The sequence below is a fragment of the Vicugna pacos genome, chromosome 4 (assembly GCF_048564905.1).
Source record: "Vicugna pacos chromosome 4, VicPac4, whole genome shotgun sequence".
Taxonomy (NCBI): domain Eukaryota; kingdom Metazoa; phylum Chordata; class Mammalia; order Artiodactyla; family Camelidae; genus Vicugna; species Vicugna pacos.
In genome coordinates, this window is record NC_132990.1 from 34,641,078 (window position 1) to 34,659,365 (window position 18,288).

Here is an 18,288-nt window from a genome sequence, read left to right on the forward strand (position 1 = left end):
CCCACTGAGTGTTTCTTACACGTTAGACATTTATCCTGGTCCTTTCTTTCCCTGTGATGAATTATAGTGGTTAAGCAACATTTATTGTTCAAGAAGTTTCTGCACAGAATAGTGGTTTCAACCTTTTTCCTGCCACCAGGCTTTTCACATTCACAATACGTCATGGGTGTACAGTGATTCTAGAATGGGAAGAGGCACTCCTCCACCCACCCTAGTCCTCCAAGCAGGCTGATCAGCATCTGTGAGAGGAGAAGGCGGTTCGGTTTGAAACAAACTCCCTTCCCATTCTGCTCTGGGGGGATGCCTGCTGGCGTGAACGACGGGCACAGAACTGTGAGTTTTCAGAGAAAAAGACATCCGCTAAATCAATCATTGTATTCTTGTGATTCAGAAGAATACTAAAAATACTAGGAGAGAAAATTTAGAAATATGCTGATGAATCTACAAACAGAGGCTACAGGGTAAGCTTATAGAAAATGTCAAAAAAATAAGTCACCAAAATACATAAATTGTTTGGCTTCTGGAGTTTTGAAATTTCAAACTGGAAACAGACTAAGAAAACTGGGTCATATTTTATGCTTTTGTATTATTTAAGGGGAAAACGTAACTAGAGAATCACAAGATTTTTTATACATTCGGTATATTCATAAGCACATGCTTATATGTGCACAGAAAATTCTGGAATGGTACACATGAAATTTAATATGAGTTGATTGGCAGTCTGGGCTGGAAGATGACTTTTCAGTGTATCCCTCTTATGCTCTTCTAATTTTCTACTATGCTAATGTACTACTATTTTTACTTAAAAATGAATAGCTGAGTAAAAATAAAATTAGTACACACAGAGAATGGTGCACCTCATTCAGCAGAGCACAGTAGAAATGGAAGCAAAAGCCCTTACCTCTCCATCTGGTCCCAGGGCGGACTCTCCTCCCTCCGCATTCTCTTCAGCCTTCTGCAAAACAATGCCAAACGTTAAGTGTAAACCAAGAAGGTGGGTACAGGAAGGACCTCATGGTAACTCTGTGATATGTGACTGCATTTCATTTCTACTCATCATCACCTAACAAAGCTTAAGCATGAATGCCTTTTATTTGTGTTTCTCTTCACTCCCTGAGACAAAGTATGTATTTTATTGGCAAAATGAGCTTTCCTCCCCTGGGCCCTTTTATTTGATTGAAAGCTAGCTGTGATTCAGGCTGGCCCACTCCAGGTTGGTGGATGGCGTCTTCTAGGACCCAAAGAGCTCAAGCTGTGATAGCATCAAGACAGAGGTCAGAATCTACAGTGTCCCCTGAGTGAAGACTTACCTTGATGCAATCAGCGCGACTTTCCCATCCCCTTGGCACGTTTTCTAAAAATGTCCACTCATTTCAGAATGAACTGTGAACTGCTCTTGGGTCATTATACAAAATCATACAAAATTCTGTGAGTTCTCTGAATGTTTTTCATTCTCCCTACTTGGCTTTCATAGTTTACAGTATTGCCACAGTAGGCATGTGGGGGAATTCGATGCAGGCACTGTGATCTCCTGAAAAATTCTGTCATCTTCCATTTCTTAAATATTCCAATATCTTAGCACATTAACCTCTATGTGCCTCAAAGACAACCTAAAGGACAAGCTACGATGATGTCATATTTTGTGCACGCCCGAGAGAGCCTCGTCTGCAATAAACACAAAATGGTCTGAAATTTCTCACATTTACAACCATCTCTTTGATAAGTGAGATCTTTAACATCACCTTTATGGAATCCTTATTTTAAAGTTACTCTGTGTAGTGCAATGAAGGAAAAAAAAAACAAACTTTACTCATTTCCTTTATCAAGACATTTAAGAAAATGAGCTTTCCTCCCCTGGGCCCTTTAGTTAATTAAAAATATACATAATGATACAGAATCGATATTAACTCCACTTTGTTTACTTGAAGCATTGATTGTGTAATACATTTTTGCTTCCCACGAAAATAACTCAATTGTTTCTTGACAAAATAGCTTTTACGGAATACATTTAGTATTGAAAATCCAGCCTTTTGTCCATACTGAAGAAGGACACAGTTCCTGTACATGTTTGAAATTTCTGAAGTTCTTTTATAATTTTTCTGCAAAATAGCCATGTATACATGTACGCCAAAGCACAAGGCGTTAAAAATACACCACTTTCACCAAAAACTAGGAAATGAAATGCTCCCTCTGGTTATGCTTTCCCAAGAACTGGATTTTCTATTTATGCCACCCCAAAGTGAAAATATTTACAAGCTCAAAAGGAATGGCCAGCATCGAAAAGCACCAGGCCCTCTGTTTAGGCTAGGGATACAGAGAGCAACACACAAAGGCTCAGAGAAGGACCCATCCCTACTACCAGCCCCTCTGAGTATTCCGCTTTTGGAACTCGCAGGCACTATATTCCAGCAACACTTTTAATTAATGGGAGAAAGTCAATTAATCCCACTATTCTTTCCATACAAATCAGAAATAAGCCACTGATTTGGCCAACAAAGAAAATCAAACGAGACAATGAATAAGCCAATTTCCAGTATCTAGCTAGTGGAACTGGATCACCATTTCAATGAATAGTACATTAAAAAGCTTCAAGGACCATAAACAATAAAACCGAAATTATTCTAAAGGATACTCTTCTATAAATATGCTGTAGACTAGCTAGAGTGTTATCAACAAACTACCTCATAATCAGACCCTTCCATTACTTACAATCCTCTAAACTAGTTTTTAAAATTCCATTCAGTATTACAGTTGAAAGGCAATGTAATATTAGATTTAAGAAACTTGGTTCTGGAATTATCTGTGTGATCTTGAGCAAATCTTCTCTGTGTCCTGGTTCCCTCTTCTGTAAAATAGGGAAAGTAATAGTCCCTACCTGATCCGGCTGCTGCAGGACCGAGTCACTCTTTCAATATGTACAATCCACTGTGACGTGTAATATACACTGCCACTGTCAATTTCCACAGTGTAAAAGAATCAGCGGTAGTCCGAGGGCTCTTCTTCCATTTCTACCTGAGGCTGACTACAGTGCTGTCTGATGACTGCTACATAATGTCACCACATGAGGGATTTCTGTCTGATTTGCTCACTCAGGTATTCCCATACCTACAAGGGATCCTGGTGTTTAAAAGACACTAAATAAGTATTTGATGGATGAATGAATGAATGAAAGCACCAAGAACAATGCCTTCCACTTACCATACACTCAGTGGATTATCATTATTGTAATTAAGTGCCAATATGTGTGTAAATCATAAAATAGTTAAGAACATACACGCATTCCTCACTGAGCTGGCACTCTGCGATTCTCTTGCATGCCCTAGATTTACACCCAGTTTGGCAATGTTATTATATGAGGCGGAAGCCAGGTGGCAGTCTGTTCTCTGGCAAGAGATGTCAAGCTCTCCCGTCATGCTTTGAATTCCTTCAGTTTGGAGAAAATCTCTGGTTGGTATGCTTTCATAAATCCACATCCTCACATCAGATTGGTGCTTAACATTCAATTTCCCTCCCTCCCCCTCCCCCCCCACTTCTCTTTTTTTTGTTCATGATCAGTGCCAAACAGATTGTGACTGGTGCTACCACTGGAGATGACCTTGGACAGACTAAGCCCCTGGTGAAACGACCTGGTGCTGACTGCGGTAGCAGCTACCTGAGGAAGTTCTATAGGCAGAGAATCTGTATCGCGTGATGCAAATTTTAACATCCTGTCAATACCACCAGCTGATTCCTGAGCTTATTTCTGTTGATTTAAACAAAACAAAACAAAACAGCCCACTGCAGTTCATCCATAACTGGAACTAAAGGAACTTTGTAGTGGTTTCTTCCTACCTGCAAAAAGTTGGAAACTAATTATGCTTGTGGAGGGAGGAAGGAACGTAATTTGGAAGCGGACGCAAAACAAATTACTCCGTACGAAAGACAATTTGCCTTCCCGATTTCCTAGGCCAGTGTCAATTCCTACCTTCCCTTTAGGAAGGTTCAAGCACAATGCTATGTGCAGCTACCCAGCTTCCTTGCAGAGGCCACGTAAAACAATCAGAGACGGGTGAGGTGGGAAAGGAATCCCCAAACACAAAAATCCCACGCCATGTGAACTCAAGAAAACGGGCTTCAATGGGTACCTTATGCAGACTACCACAATACAGGCCGCAAATAGCCTCACCCCGTAAAGAAATAGATCTGTACCAAGTATTTTACAATCTACATGATAAAGTGATCACATTTTATCCCCCAGCAGGTGTTGTTATAATATGCTGAAACACCATTCAAATGCGCTGGCATCTTAAAGACCCGTTCTGCTTCGAGGGAAACCGAAGATTTTCAGAAACCACCACTTGGGTTATTTTCACTGTCACTTAAGTGGACCTTTGAGCATTAAGATAAGTGATCAGGCAATAAAAAATGCCCAAGAATATCAAATTCACAGGCAATTGCACGCTACTTAGGTTGTGCCTTGCAGAGAAAACCAATTCCAACATTTTGACTCAAGTAACTGGTCAATCCAGTTAAGCAAAGCTTTGATCCAAACTCCTGGTTTCACTCACTTTGACTTATCAAATAAATCTAATTATCATGGCATTGTGTTCTACTGCCTTTACAACAGTCACTATACTCAAATACCCAGAACTGCCTTAGAATCTTCCTTTCACCTACAAAAATCTCCTTGTAACTGTGGTTACCAGAGGGGGAAGAGGGGGAGGAATAGATTAGGAGTTTGGGATTAACAGATACATGTCACTATATATAAAACAGATAAACAACAAGGATCTGCTGTACAGCACGGGGAACTATATTCAATTTCTTGTAATGAGCTGTAATGGAAAAGAATCTGAAAAAAAATATGTATAACTGAATTGCTTTGCTGTACATCTGAAACTAACACTGTAAATCAACTATACTTCAATAAAAATAAGAATTAAAAAATAAAATGAAATACAAGAAAAAATCTCCTTATAGAGGAAAACTGCAACTAATCATCTTCTTGGGGAAAAGAGATGAAAGAACTGAGAAGGCCGGGAGAGTAACCTGAATTTAAAACAAAGGTCCCAACAACATCCCTACTTTCCATTTGATGCTCTTCTCACCGAAAATTATACCAAGAGGTCTTCCTAACTTTTTGATATGGAAAGAAAAATAAAAACACACTTCTTACCACTACATTGATCAATACACTAGACCAGAAAGGATCACCCTCCAAAACATCACAGACCTGAGATTCACTTATAACAGCGTCTGATGAGAGAGAAAGAGATTAAAACACATTTCGGAAAGAAAACCAAAGACCACGATGAAAAAGAGGTCTGGCCTGGCATTCCCCGTGGATTCTGAGAATGCTCCCATTGGCATCATGGGTTTCCAAGAAACGGCAGAATAAATAACGACAGCGTGGTTCTGCTCATGTACCCCCCATTGAAAGACTTGGAAGAGGCAATGAAATATTTATTTTTGGCCTGAAGTCAACAGCCAGGGAAGCTGAATCCCTGAAAGGACCCGACTCTTAAGCAGTAAGTTTAGGGGCAGGGGGCTGGCATGGGCTCCCAACCACAGCTTTAAGGGAAAATACACCCTAAATCTCTGTAAGAAATACCTTATTATCGCTAGGAATCACTGGATATTAGAGGCCGATAATTAGAAAAGACTCTTTGCAGGAGCTGGGGAGGGAGAGGTAAGCAGAGTCCACCAAAAATAATAAATCCTCATACCCTACTGCGGCCTCAAGAGTCAAGGAGCCTGGCATGGTCCTGAAAGACATCCTACCTAAATAATTAATTGATCCTCACCTAGAAAAAAATGGTGGCCATTCATTTTCTCAGCATCACAGAGAATATGCAGTAAGGGGAAAAAGAAGATTTTATTTTCAAAAAAAACCCCCTATAACCACATTTCAACAATCATGATCCTATATTTATGCCATGAACTGCTTGATCAAATAACAGATATTCACTGAGGACATACTATTTCCCAGGGAGCATTCTGAGCACTTTACATCAACTCTCCTATGTAACCCTCACAACACATCTAGGATGTGGGTACTGTTCCTATCACCTTCTTGCAGATCAAGAGACGGAAGCCCTGGGTGATAGATGGGTAATTAAATGTTTCATATGCAAAAGATTACGTACTAATGCGATTTAGACAGTGGTCCAGTTTCATCAGCTAGCGTGTTCAGCCCTATTTGTACACACCCGGTGGCTTTCCCAAGTCCCACCCCCTTTTTCCACTTGTATTTCCCCAGTAGAGAATGCTATGGCAGAGAACAGAGACCTCCAGGTGATGCTAAGTGCACGTAAGTGCGTTCATCCTGTCACACAGCAGACACTGTGCCGCATAATTAGATATTTCAACACTTTGAAAATTATTCCTCCTCCTTAAGTAGATACACAGAGTTTACTTCTTTTTCTTCCACTTCAAGAGCATTAATGGAAGGCCAGCCTGAGAACGAGAAGCCTCAGAGTGATTTATAAATGTACACTTCACAGAAGCAGCGCCCACGGCGGGAAGACAAGGCGCAGCAAGGTGAGGAGAGGTTGAGGGAAGCCCGCTCCACTCTTCACTAACACCAAGTAAACACGACCCACTCCCCAAGAGAGGAAAAGACCTTCTCTTACACTGTGGTAGTTCTTTCAACATTATACACTAGTTTCACACAAAGTAAAAAGTAACCCCTTTCCCATTAAATGACAAGGTCCGCCACACCCGTCTCCAACGGCACAGTTCTTCGAGCAACTTGTATCTTAGCTGTCCCACGAGTGTTGCTACCAGCTCAATGCTATGAGTTCACTAGATAAAGAAGCTTTTCTCAAAACAAAGATTTAGCGATGCCTTACTTAGTTTAAAAGCAAAACAAAACAAACGCTGCAGATGGGTACAGCATGACAACGCATTTCTAGGGGCAATGCTGAAGGGGGCAGCTCGGAATTTGTACGTGCCCGCGATTTCCCTCCGCAACAGAGAAGCTGGAGCCAGCAGTTCTCAGTCACTCACTCTAATGGAGGGGAGAACTACAGATAATCCAAAGTGTCAGATAATCAGCTTTTGAAAGCATCCATTTTCTTTGCCCTTGAATTAAAGTACATCTGGAATTGGGTAACTCACTTTGAACTAAGTCTTCAAACCCTGTGAGGCAGTTTTCAGAAAGGACGAGGAAGGAACCCAGTGTCTGACAGTCCGTCTTTATCCCATTTCTCCCAGCATGACGGCCCAGGACCTTTCAACGCAGGACCTGATCTCCTCGGTCCTGCTGAGGGCAGGGAGGGCTCAGACGCTAGACGTCCTGACAGCATGCCAGGGAAGAGGGAGAGGGCTGATGCTAAAGTCATAATTCTGCACATGCGATCACGTGAGATCGTCAACGGGAGCTGCCCAGAGACGGCCACCAGGCCGCAGTCACTCTGGCACCTACTATTTGTTTGCCAGGAAATCAGGCCCCAGCGTGACTCCCTGCTTCCTTCACAGCATTCGTTACAGGTTATATTTATGTATTCAGGTGAGTATTTGATTAACGTCTGTCTGTCTTTCTCTCTGATTACATTAAGAGGGCAAGAGTGCTTTTCCTCAGCACTGCACCTCCCCCAGCATCTAGGACACTAGACGTAAGTGTTCAGTTAACATTTGCTCAGCAAATGCATAAAACACAGGAGCAAGTGCTGTTAGCAAACCTGAATGCAAGACTTAGGAGGTAGAGAGCCAGCCTATAGGTGATGTGGACTTGGCAGCACCATGAAGAGTGCTGTGACAGGTTCCTGCTCTGCACAGACTAACAGAAAAATAAAAGCACAGTCATGACCACCCAATTATGTATCTTTCTTTGCCTGTGACAACACAACAATCTAATGCTAGGGCCAGAATCCATTAATCAAAACCCCGAAGCTCCAATCTGGGCCACTGGCTTTAAATCACAAAGAAATGCAGAATACGCATGTTAGTAATAAAAACATTAACCGTGACCTTTTCGTGACAGCATCCACAGGATACACCTCAGGACTGGGGCGACTAACACTGCCATTTCCTGCGGTCCACCTACAGAACGTTACAGGATCTGCCTGCCACGTGCTCTTCACAAAGGCAGCCTGAAAATCTCTGCAACGTCTTTCTAAGTCAGAAACTGGGAGCTGGAATTCTGCAAAGTCTGTGATGCTACTCTGACAAGAAAATGAGGTGTTCCTCCCCAAGGAAATGTCAAAACGGAAGCCCTGAGTCACCCCTCATTCACCTGCACAACTAGGGAAGCTACCTTATGCTAAAGAAATGAGGTGGAGGAGGCTCCTTCTCCGTCATTTATTCCTCCTCCTTAATTATGAAACAGGTATGAGAATTCAGGAGCCATAAAGTTAATTATTTTTTGAAAGACACTTTGTTCAATCATTCAGTGCAGAGAAGGAGTGATTAAATGCTATCCATCCTCAACCTTCACAGTTTTAACCAAGACTTTCCGTTGACGTTCATACCCGGGCCAATCAGAACTATGAAAACAAAACATCAACCGAAAGCAACATTACCAGACTACATGAGCTTCACAGATGATCTGTACTCACAGGTCTATACAGGGAAGGTTGCCGGTGAACGGAGACACAATATCCGCAGGGCAGAGATTCGAAACCTTACCCTTTGCCTCTCATGGTAATTAGCATGTAATTTAGTAAGACTATTTATTGTTTTCTGTAATTCATCTAAAACCCTGACCTGCACATTTCCCTTAGTGTGACCACAGGGCAGCTGAACCGAATGAACAATCGCGCCATCGCTCTCTGTCCAAATAATCAGGCTGGAATATGTTCTCAAAGTTCCCTAAAGCTACCTCTTACGTCTTCCTCTGGCTCCTTTCAATCTGCACACTGCATTTTCATCTTCATCTTCATTCCAGTTTCTTATTAGCTCAGCAGTCCCCTGCCTCACTGGCATTGCATTTGAGCCAACACTTCTCTGTGTCCATGTTTTTCCTTTTCCTATTGACAGCGTATACTTAATCTTTGAGTACTGTGTGCAGTGGTGGAAATATGAACCAAATAAACATTCTGTCCACGATGTGTTGCCAAGTACACCTCACCGACTCTTTCACGCCATGGCCACTTATATCAGTAATGACTACGATACAACCATTGAAGTCTCCCATTAATGTAATCAGAAGTGCGTATTAACTAAAAAGACGTGCTCAAGCTGGTTCCTGACCACACGTCCCCAGCTCGGCTGCCGCCACCCCGGCGCTCACCTTCTTCTTCCTTCTCCTCTTCTTCTTCTCTTTGGCTGCTTGGGCTTGCTTGTGCTCCCAAACCAGGTTGGTCAGGTTGGCCACATACTCATCAGTCTGCTGCAGGAGGTAAGCTAAACGCCTGTCTTTCTTTTGATCAATCAGCTTTCTATAGCCCTCTTCATCTTCTGCCTATTACGGAAAGAAGAGCATGATCAGAACATCATAAAAGTTTGCAGACAACGCCTTTCTCCACTCGTCCCTCTCCCCGACGGTCTGAACTTTGGTGGTGTGCGCAGCAAGCCTGATTCAGACTGCTCACGTTCTCACACCCTGTCTGGGACTGGAAAACACATGGAGGTGCAATGCCTGCATCCCCGGACACTGCAGTTCACGGCAAAGTCAGCACACATAACCACGCTATTTACGTGGCGTGATCAAGCAGTTTGAGCCAGCCCTTTGTTCTTCTGGGTTTAACTGCACAAAAAAAAAAAGTTAAAATCTGACAATCCACCATCTGAGTCTTACTCTGAACTTTGTATTTTGGTGGTGGGGTGAGTCTAGCTCAGCGGCAGAGTACATGCTTAGCATGCATGAGGTCCTGGCTTCAACCCCCAGAACCTCCACTAACACACACACAAAACCCAAAAAAACTTGACTCCTGTTCCACTGCTGCTCTTCCCCCAGCTCCTCCCTAGAAATCCCAAATTGGATTGTCTTGAAGCAACTCCCGGACGTTCATTCTTAAGTATTTCATTCATAAGTATTTCAATCAGTACTTCCAGAGGCAAAGGATCGAATACGATTTGACCAAATAACTTCTGATACTTAAAAGTATTACAAACACTGCAGCTGATAGGAAAGGTCAAACTGGGGGGATTCTGGTCACAGCTCGGCACTGCCTGATGGGCCCAGGTGACTGCAGACAAGTCATTCAGCACCTGAAGCCTGATACTGCTGAGCAACAAACCAGATGCAGGACTTCCACCTTCACCCCCCATGAAGCAGCACCGTGAGGTTAAACAGCATAAACACTCCGATGTACTCCGAGCCATTTCAAGAGAAATCTTTTTTTACACATCCCGATAAAAGAACATCTCAAAAATATTTTCCTCAAGGGATGCAGGATAAAAGGAACGCGCTGCGAAATCTTCAAGTGGCAGCTCGATTAGAGAGACTTAGGCTCTTCAGTCCAGGGGTGTCACTCCAGCCTTTGCCCAAGTGACAGTAGCTCCGTCACTCTGTCGAGCTGCCGTCCGCCCCACAGATGAGCGTGAACTTCCAATGTTATTATAACTCTAATTGCTTTTGGTTCTGGTTGATCTCACTTGAAGAAAAAGCGATAAAAAAAAAACTTCAGTTTCTCTTTTATCTGTATATTCCATCATTTAATTGCAAAAATTAATGATTTGCAAATGCCTAATCATTAGTGTCAAACCAATCTGGTACTGAAGTTCTAATACAGCTTCACTTCAGTCGAATCAGACAAATTTGACAGCTTACTGCTCAAATTACTACCAAATGGTCTCCCCGGCTAGTTAGCAATCTCTTAGATAGCTGTCCCCCTCCAAAAAAAAAGGAGGAGGCAGGAGAAAATGGCAAGATTCAGTAACACCTGGAATCAGAGCCTTTTAAAGGCTGAAATCAAGGGAAAAAAATTAATGGTAAGATGCAAACCACAATACCATCAAGGATGAGTATGTCCCTTGGAATTTTCCAGCGACATAATTATGGGCGGAGGCTAATGATTTTATCTTCCCCAATACTCAAGCATTACATCCCAGACAGAATTTACATGTCTCCTATCAATATATACCACACTTTTCTAAATCCACAGCTCTGAGGTCCAAGTCTGAAAATAAACGGTCAATAGAACCCAATACACAGGCCAGCGATAGAAACCAATCCGTTCTGTACTTGGATATGCAATAAAAAAGTAACAGTGGAAATAAAATGATCCATGAGCCTTTGGTAATAACATGGCTATAACCAAAAAGAGCAACATTTCAAAGTTAACTTAAAAATCACTTTTTGAGGGGAGGGTGTAGCTCAGTAGTAGAGTGTGTGCTCTGGGTTCAACCCCCAGCACCTCCATTGAAATAAATAAGTAAACAAACCTAATTACCCAGCCCCCTCCCCCAAAAAAGAAAAGAAAATCACTTTTTCACACTGTTAAAGAAAAAGTTCTGCCATTAACAAAAAATAAGCAGCAGAGGCTTCAAAACAAGAGAACATCCTAGATTCTAAGACATGACTTAATGAGATACTCATTCAAAACAACTTGTGTCATTAGCCTCAAAGGGGCAATACTTTAAAAAGAATGTACTTCCATCCTTCCAGATCTAGTTATTAAAACTCTTGCAAAATATAGTACCTGCCTTTATGCGAGAAGCTACCATCTGAACAGCAGTGCCACCCTAGGACATGGGAACACCATACTCATCAGGGGGACCCCTAGATTTGTGGCACAGCATTGCCTAGGGAAGAGAAGATATTTTTACTCCATCCCTGTGAAGTTCAAAGGAGCAGATTAGTATATTTGATAAGCAGACTTCGCTTTCTCCCTCTGCTACGGCATGTTCAACATTCTCAGTACAGATGGATGTGAGGGGAGCATCCCGGCTTCCTGGAGGCAAGCCCCTTACCATCAGTCTTCGCATTCTCTCCTTTTCAATCCGCTCTGTCTCTTTCTTCTGCTCCCTCTCAGTGTTGGCATGCCAAGTTGCCACCGCTTTGGAAAGCTTCTGGATCTTCCCGGCCACGGACCGATGGTACTCCTTAAAATCTTTTGCATGCTGCAAAATACTGTTCAGGTATTCCTAAAGGATCCAAACCGGGGAGAAGAGAAGGCTTGAAATTCAGTTCCCAACATGATGTGAGGTTTCAATACAGTCCAAGAACACTCTGAGTACTGAGTAGCAATGCAAGACTAGAATCTATTTTGGGATAGGTGCCCTGGTGTGTCTCCAGAGCCGAGCTGTGGGCTACGGGGCGGTGGGAAAGATAACCTCTCAAAGTTTGTTTTGGTGCCAGCGTGTGGACGAGAAGCCTCTCAGGCCTTGAGGGTATGGTCACATGAAAACGCAAAGATCAAAGAGTGAGAGAGACCTTCAAGATGGAAAACCAGTCCCTCTCAAATAAACCCAAGGGAGGTGGGTATTTCCAGTGAGAATCACGTTATAAAAGCAGTGTTTCCTCTGCTCTAACTTAAATACCTTAGAATTATGACTCGAAATAAGTTTAAAGGAAGCTAAAATGCTCGCACATGATTTGTACCCACTTTATAAACAAAGGAGGGGAAACGTGTATCTTTATTTACACTAAAATCCAACAAAACAAAACTAAGTAAGGCACTAAATTAAGTACAAACAAAATTTATAGGCTTATGACACACAATCAGATCCTACCTCAAGTATTTCCAAATTCCTAGAAAGGAATGTTTTAAAATATCTGCCCCTGTGAACCCTCCAACCGGGCCCTTGAAAAGCCCAGGACACTATATTTATATTTGTTATAAAAATAACTGTTTGTCCTCTTCTTTCCTTCTCCAAGTTCCCTCTTCCCTAGGATCTTGCTCTAGGAAACCCACCTATGCCCGCCCAGTCAGCAGCATCCCACAGGGTTATGATACGACACCTGACTGGAATTCAGAAAGCAGTTTCCTCCCCTCTTATCCCACTACGGACCATTTGTGTGACCTCGGGCAGGTCACCCACATCCCTGCCTGGGCCTGTTCCCTCATCTATGAAGTGGGGTGGTCGGTCTATGCAAGCTCCCAGGATCCCTTCTGTGATGCCCCCACTGCCCACAGTGGTCCATTTCTCAGTGGTTCTGACTCCGCCCGGTTACCTCGTTGGGCACCTCTGTCAACGCGAGGGCACCCAGGGCCCAGGCCCAGGTACCTGGTGCTTCTGCCGCCGCTTCCTCTCCTGCTCGATCTTCTGCTGCTTCTCCAGCTTCTCCGTCATGCGGGCTTCCCTCAGGGTCTGGCGCTTGCTCCGCTTGTAGGCTTTGGAGTTGAGCGCGGTCTCCAGGGTCGTGTCCCGACGCATGCAGGCCACCACCTCCTGCCTCAGCTGCCAAGAGGGGAGCAGTCAGCTACCTCCTCACGTGGAGGCCGGACCCCTGCGCCCTGCCCCGTGCCCTGTTTCCACTGAGTGGAGCAGAATGGGGACTCCATTCCCCGAGCTTCCCAATCGTGGTTGGCCTTTTAGTAAATGAAGGGACTACATGGTGCCAGTATTTTCCAGGCTGGTCTAAGTGTCCTTTCCGAACAATTCAGATAAAAAGCAAGGACAGCACTATAAACAGTAAGTAAGTAAGTAAGTAAATAAATAAGTAAAAAGTGGAGGTTATCTTGGTTTTTAAATAAACCAATTCATTCTATTTAATTATTCTAATGGTATTAATTAGTTGATAAGCTTTTGAAATTTTTTTACTTCATTTTAAGTGCCCTGTTCACGTTCTCTTTGTGTTTAATGATTAACGTTAAAGAGGCTGTGCAGAAAGAATGGTAGAATTACTTCCTGTTCATGGGTGGTAGCGGCAGGTACTCAAACAATGTTCGTTCATCATCTCATATAAAAGACAGGAAATACTCGTTTGGACTTCCTCCCACTCCTAACAGTGGTATTCTCTGCAAGATACTCATATTTTTCACTATATCATGGACTTTTCCTAGATTATCATGAGTATAGTATCTCATGTATATTGTACGCTGTGTGGCTGCAGAGGGTGGGGGATTGGAAACGTGCATTAAAGTAAGAATTCGGTTGAATCTGGAAATATACTTGATTAACATTCATTTAACAAAATGCTTCTTACTAATCACTTTATCAAGGCGTTTTATGAAGTTACCTATAAGAAAGAAGCAAATGGGATGCAGAAAGTTTTTTCTTTTTCTTTTCCTTTTTTGTTTTTCATTTTTAATTTAAGCTGTAATCTACTCTCACAAAGTTATGGCCAAATAAGTAGCCCCTAACCACCACTATGCCCTCTTGTGATATTATAACCAATAAGGCAGATGTATTCCCAAGTTCATATGACAACAGCAAAAGGAGTGGCCTTGTGATTTTAGTCACATCCTCCAACAGACCAAGTCACGCAATCCAATACTTCCAAACTACTTCCATTCATTAATAATTCATTTTGCCTGCCCCGAGACCATCACCAAACAAGCCATCTGACTGGCGAGGAAATGTTCCTTTTCCCCTCTGGCTAACTGAGGCCATTTGATGACGAGGGGACCTGCAGCTTTGGGGTTCAGAAGGAAAAACTCTCCAAAGTGCCAATTAGCTCTACTTCATTTCACTGGTCTCCTACTGATTTAGCAATTATAAACCAGACCGCTATGCTGGCCTTTATTAATCAGTGACTGCCAAGGCCGAGCAAGAACAATAGATACTAATTCACTGATTAGTCATTTTGGGGTCTGATGGGATCAAAGGCTCCAAACGCAGGTTCCAATGAATAACCAACAGTTACAAAACACAGTTTTACGTATTTCTATAAATGACGTGCTATTAATTTAGTAGAATGCCTTTCATATTTGTTAAAGTGATTTTCATATTCATGGCTAGGATGTTACACCTCTGTTTACAGAGAAGCGCTGATCTATCACTGTCTTGTTTTTCTTTGAAATCACAAAGGCAAACGAGCTATCCCATTTGCTCTCAAGGTTTCATCCACAGTAACAAAAGGCTGTAACTCTGACTTTGGAAACCATAATACGGGAGAAAAAAAAATGTCTCTGGTACAGAGAAGAGAAAAATAGAATAATAAGCAGTTCATCTTCATTACTTTTAGCTCTACGCTGCCGGTCTAAAGGATACACTCTTTTACTAAGTTTATGTCTTTATAACAATATTGAACAGACTTAAGGAAACGCACAGATCACACCCTGGAACAATTACGTTTATTTCCTACATCTCAGGTGCACCGGGGAAAAGATATTACCTGACGCTGGAAATTGAGTAGCCGAAGTGCTTTCAGTTCCACGGTTGCTTTGGTTCGTAAATCTGGTGGCAAAGAGCCAGGCAGATTTTCCAATTCCTGTATCCTATGGGCTATGCGAGCCTGGAGTCTAAAGGAGATAATAAAATGGGGGAGGCGGGAGGTGGAAGTATACATTACAATCGAGTCTTAAATGATAGACAACAATCCTAAATTTAAGTTCATGGCGAAACATATTCCAGATACTGATGGCCGATTTCTGGTGCCCAACTAGATCATCTGATGTTAAACAGAGAAAAGCTACCTTTGCATCAATGCAGACAGGTGCTCTATGTTACTTAACACTCTGGCTTTCTTCACAACCTCGCTCTAACGCCCAGGAAGGACAGCTCAGGGTACATCTAGGAGGAAAGCCAAGCCCCATGGCTCCCTCCGAAGAGAGAGAGAGGAAATGAAAGCCAGGAGAATCTGACTTGCTCCCAGACACCCGGCCAGCAAGAGTGCAGAGCGGAGACAACGGAGCCTTCTTTCTGACTTTGAGTCTTTCCTAAGGCAACGGGGCCATCTACCCTCTTTGCCAAGATGCTGCTGCTGACAGCCGTTAAAGCTGAGTGAACAAGAGCAGTTCTCGGTGCTGAGGCCACAGAAATCAGCCAGCCCAAAACATTCAGAGAGAGAGAGAGGGAGCCCTGCCAACCACAACCACTTCCTCTGCGAGCAGTGCTTGCTTGAGAAAAGAAAAGGCAAATTAGGCATTTTTAAAAATCAGGTTTGGGGCAGCAGGAAGTAGTAAAGTGAACGGTATTTAAAAACTAAGAGTTCTAGAAAAGGATTGGGGATTCTCATTCTGGTCATCATCAAAAAAACAGAACTGTAAGTACATCCCCCCTAGTAAGGGCAGAATAGAACATAAAAGACACCCCACTTCATTCATTTGGAATACTATTCCTGTTAGCCATAGAAACTGGTTTTATAGTTCACCTGGATCCCATTCTTACAAATAATTATATGCCATTTAAATCTATTTTTAGAATGATCCTCCCCCCCCTCCACATTCCAATTTGAGGCAAAACTATCTTGGAATGATTTCAACAAAGAAAGAACAGTAAAAGGTAGTAAGTTAAACTAAAATAATATTAACTGCACTAAGTTAGATGCATTTAAAGCACAATTTAATTCTCTCTCTCTCATGCATGCACACACACAAACACACACACCCCACTACAAGGAAAATGCAATAGTGGTCCCACTTTATTGATGAGAAAACTGAAGTTCAAAGATAAGAAATGTGGACTTCACAAAGCCAGTAAAGCAAAGAGCCAAGGATGGAACCCTCATTTGCCCGACACCAACCCCGTTACAACGATACTGCACATAATTAAAATGCTTTCTAACTGCAAACTCTCTTGGACCTCAACTATAAAAGCCAATAATTAAAGATTCTATTCAAAATTAGTATTATGGTTTTGTCAATCTTTATGATGCTATATACTAATACAAAAAAGTAAAACTTTCTGTGACTTAGATGCTGCAAAATATCTTAATATTTCACACAGCCCAAATAGCAAAATGAGTGCTTTTTAAAAAACATACAGTGTTTTGCTTTGGTAGAGAAAGAAAATGTCATCTTTTTCAAAACTTTAAAAGTGATAGTAAGGGAAATGCATCATTTTTCATTAATTTGACTAAAAATAATATTATGACAGATTCCTGTTTTATTTGGTATATACATGCTATTAATTCTGATTTACTGAATGATTTATCATCATAATGTGTCATTATTAGGATTATCATTGTTACTGTGTGTTATTTCACTATGTATGCCAACACAAACAACAGAGTTTTTAAATGGCTTAACCACGCAACAAACTAAAAACATGTTAGTTTAAGCAACAACAATAAACTTCCATCAATTTACTCTCTTGGTCAAATGGTCCAAACTACCCCAGCTTTCTTCCATATTCCTTTTTACTTTTGATACTCATGGGGTTCTTATCGTGGTTTTTCAATTCTCCCTGCATGAAACAAACCTCTATCTCATTTATCCAATTCAGTTTCTTAAATATGCACATAGCCCTGAATCCCCAAATACAGCGACAGATGATGTCCCTTAAAAAAGAAGGATATTAAGAGAAAAATCTATTATAGATTTTTTCAAATATATAATTTAAAGGGAAAAAACCCTAAACTGAAACAATGTTACTTTTGTAGAGTTAAGGCCATACTAAAGGAAATTTAAATATTACAGCAGGGTGAGATACGGGCCAATGATACGGTTATTCCACTTTCTTGGTTCTAGATTTACTGCTGACCTGTCTCATTTGAATACCCCAGAGCTCAGACTATCCCTTGCTGTTGCGTTTTACTCTCTTTGACAAAGTGGGTCAGGGGCTACATTAGAGGAATAGCTGCTTCTTCAATTTTCTAAAGGGCTATGGAACCAGGACTAAACAAGTAATCTTAGGATAGCTGACTGTGTAGATTAAATCTCACTGAACTGGGTGGGTGGGAGTTGGGGAGCAGAAGGGGGAGGAGGACAGAGAGGCGGGAGGTGGTGACAGGGACAGGGACAGGTGGCGCGTAGTTGGGTGACTTGGGCATGGGAGTGGGTGGGGAGCTGGGGAGCTGTACACCTCTTCCTGAAATGACTGCTTCTCCAGAGGGCTTAGCAATTTGTCTATGAATCTCAGGCTCCCCAGCACAAAAGAAGCTTTCTTTTATGCAAAGGAGGCGAGCAGTACAAAGCGCAAGCACATAAACTATAGGAGAGAGGAAAGGTAGATCCCAAGTAAAATTCTACACTTTCCATTCAGCACGTGGGGAGTTGGGGTAGCAAAGGTACGGGGGGGGGGGCGCTTCTTTTACATAGAGAATTTTATCTTTTTGTGATGGTGGTGGTGGTTGTTAATAGGACTCTTCATCTTAAATAATGCTCCTCTCCAGACAATTTCATCTTCCCATCAATGGGATTCAGCGGGTAGTCCGATAAAGAGATACAGGAGTCTAAACTTCCTGAAACAACAACAGATGTAATACTGCATAACTGCAGGAGACTCATTTAGTGTCCTCACGAGAACAGAAAATTGAAGCAGAATTAGGTCACTCAGGTTTTTCATACAGATTGAACAGTAAATCAAGAGGGGTTA

At 42.1% G+C, this 18,288-nt stretch overlaps 1 protein-coding gene and 1 long non-coding RNA gene across 10 annotated transcripts in view; one reads left to right on the forward strand and one right to left on the reverse strand.

Annotated features, from left to right (window-relative positions):
• Positions 1–18,288, reverse strand: part of SMARCA2 (SWI/SNF related BAF chromatin remodeling complex subunit ATPase 2) — a 160,286-nt gene that overhangs the window by 108,871 nt on the left and 33,127 nt on the right. For all 8 annotated transcript variants that reach the window (XM_072959542.1, XM_072959544.1, XM_072959546.1 and 5 more), the window contains exons 6-10: positions 15,146–15,272; positions 13,093–13,266; positions 11,836–12,009; positions 9,212–9,382; positions 902–955 (exon numbers count right to left, since the gene is read on the reverse strand). In XM_072959542.1, the coding sequence (XP_072815643.1) occupies positions 902–955; positions 9,212–9,382; positions 11,836–12,009; positions 13,093–13,266; positions 15,146–15,272 (700 nt within the window). The remainder of the gene's footprint in view (positions 1–901; positions 956–9,211; positions 9,383–11,835; positions 12,010–13,092; positions 13,267–15,145; positions 15,273–18,288) is intronic.
• LOC140696045 (uncharacterized) lies at positions 5,394–9,027 on the forward strand. Of its 2 annotated transcripts, XR_012071993.1 has the most exons (4): positions 5,394–5,507; positions 6,416–6,519; positions 7,195–7,489; positions 7,964–9,027. It is a non-coding gene; the product is annotated as an uncharacterized lncRNA (long non-coding RNA). The 2 variants fall into 2 exon arrangements; XR_012071992.1 differs by lacking the exon at positions 7,195–7,489.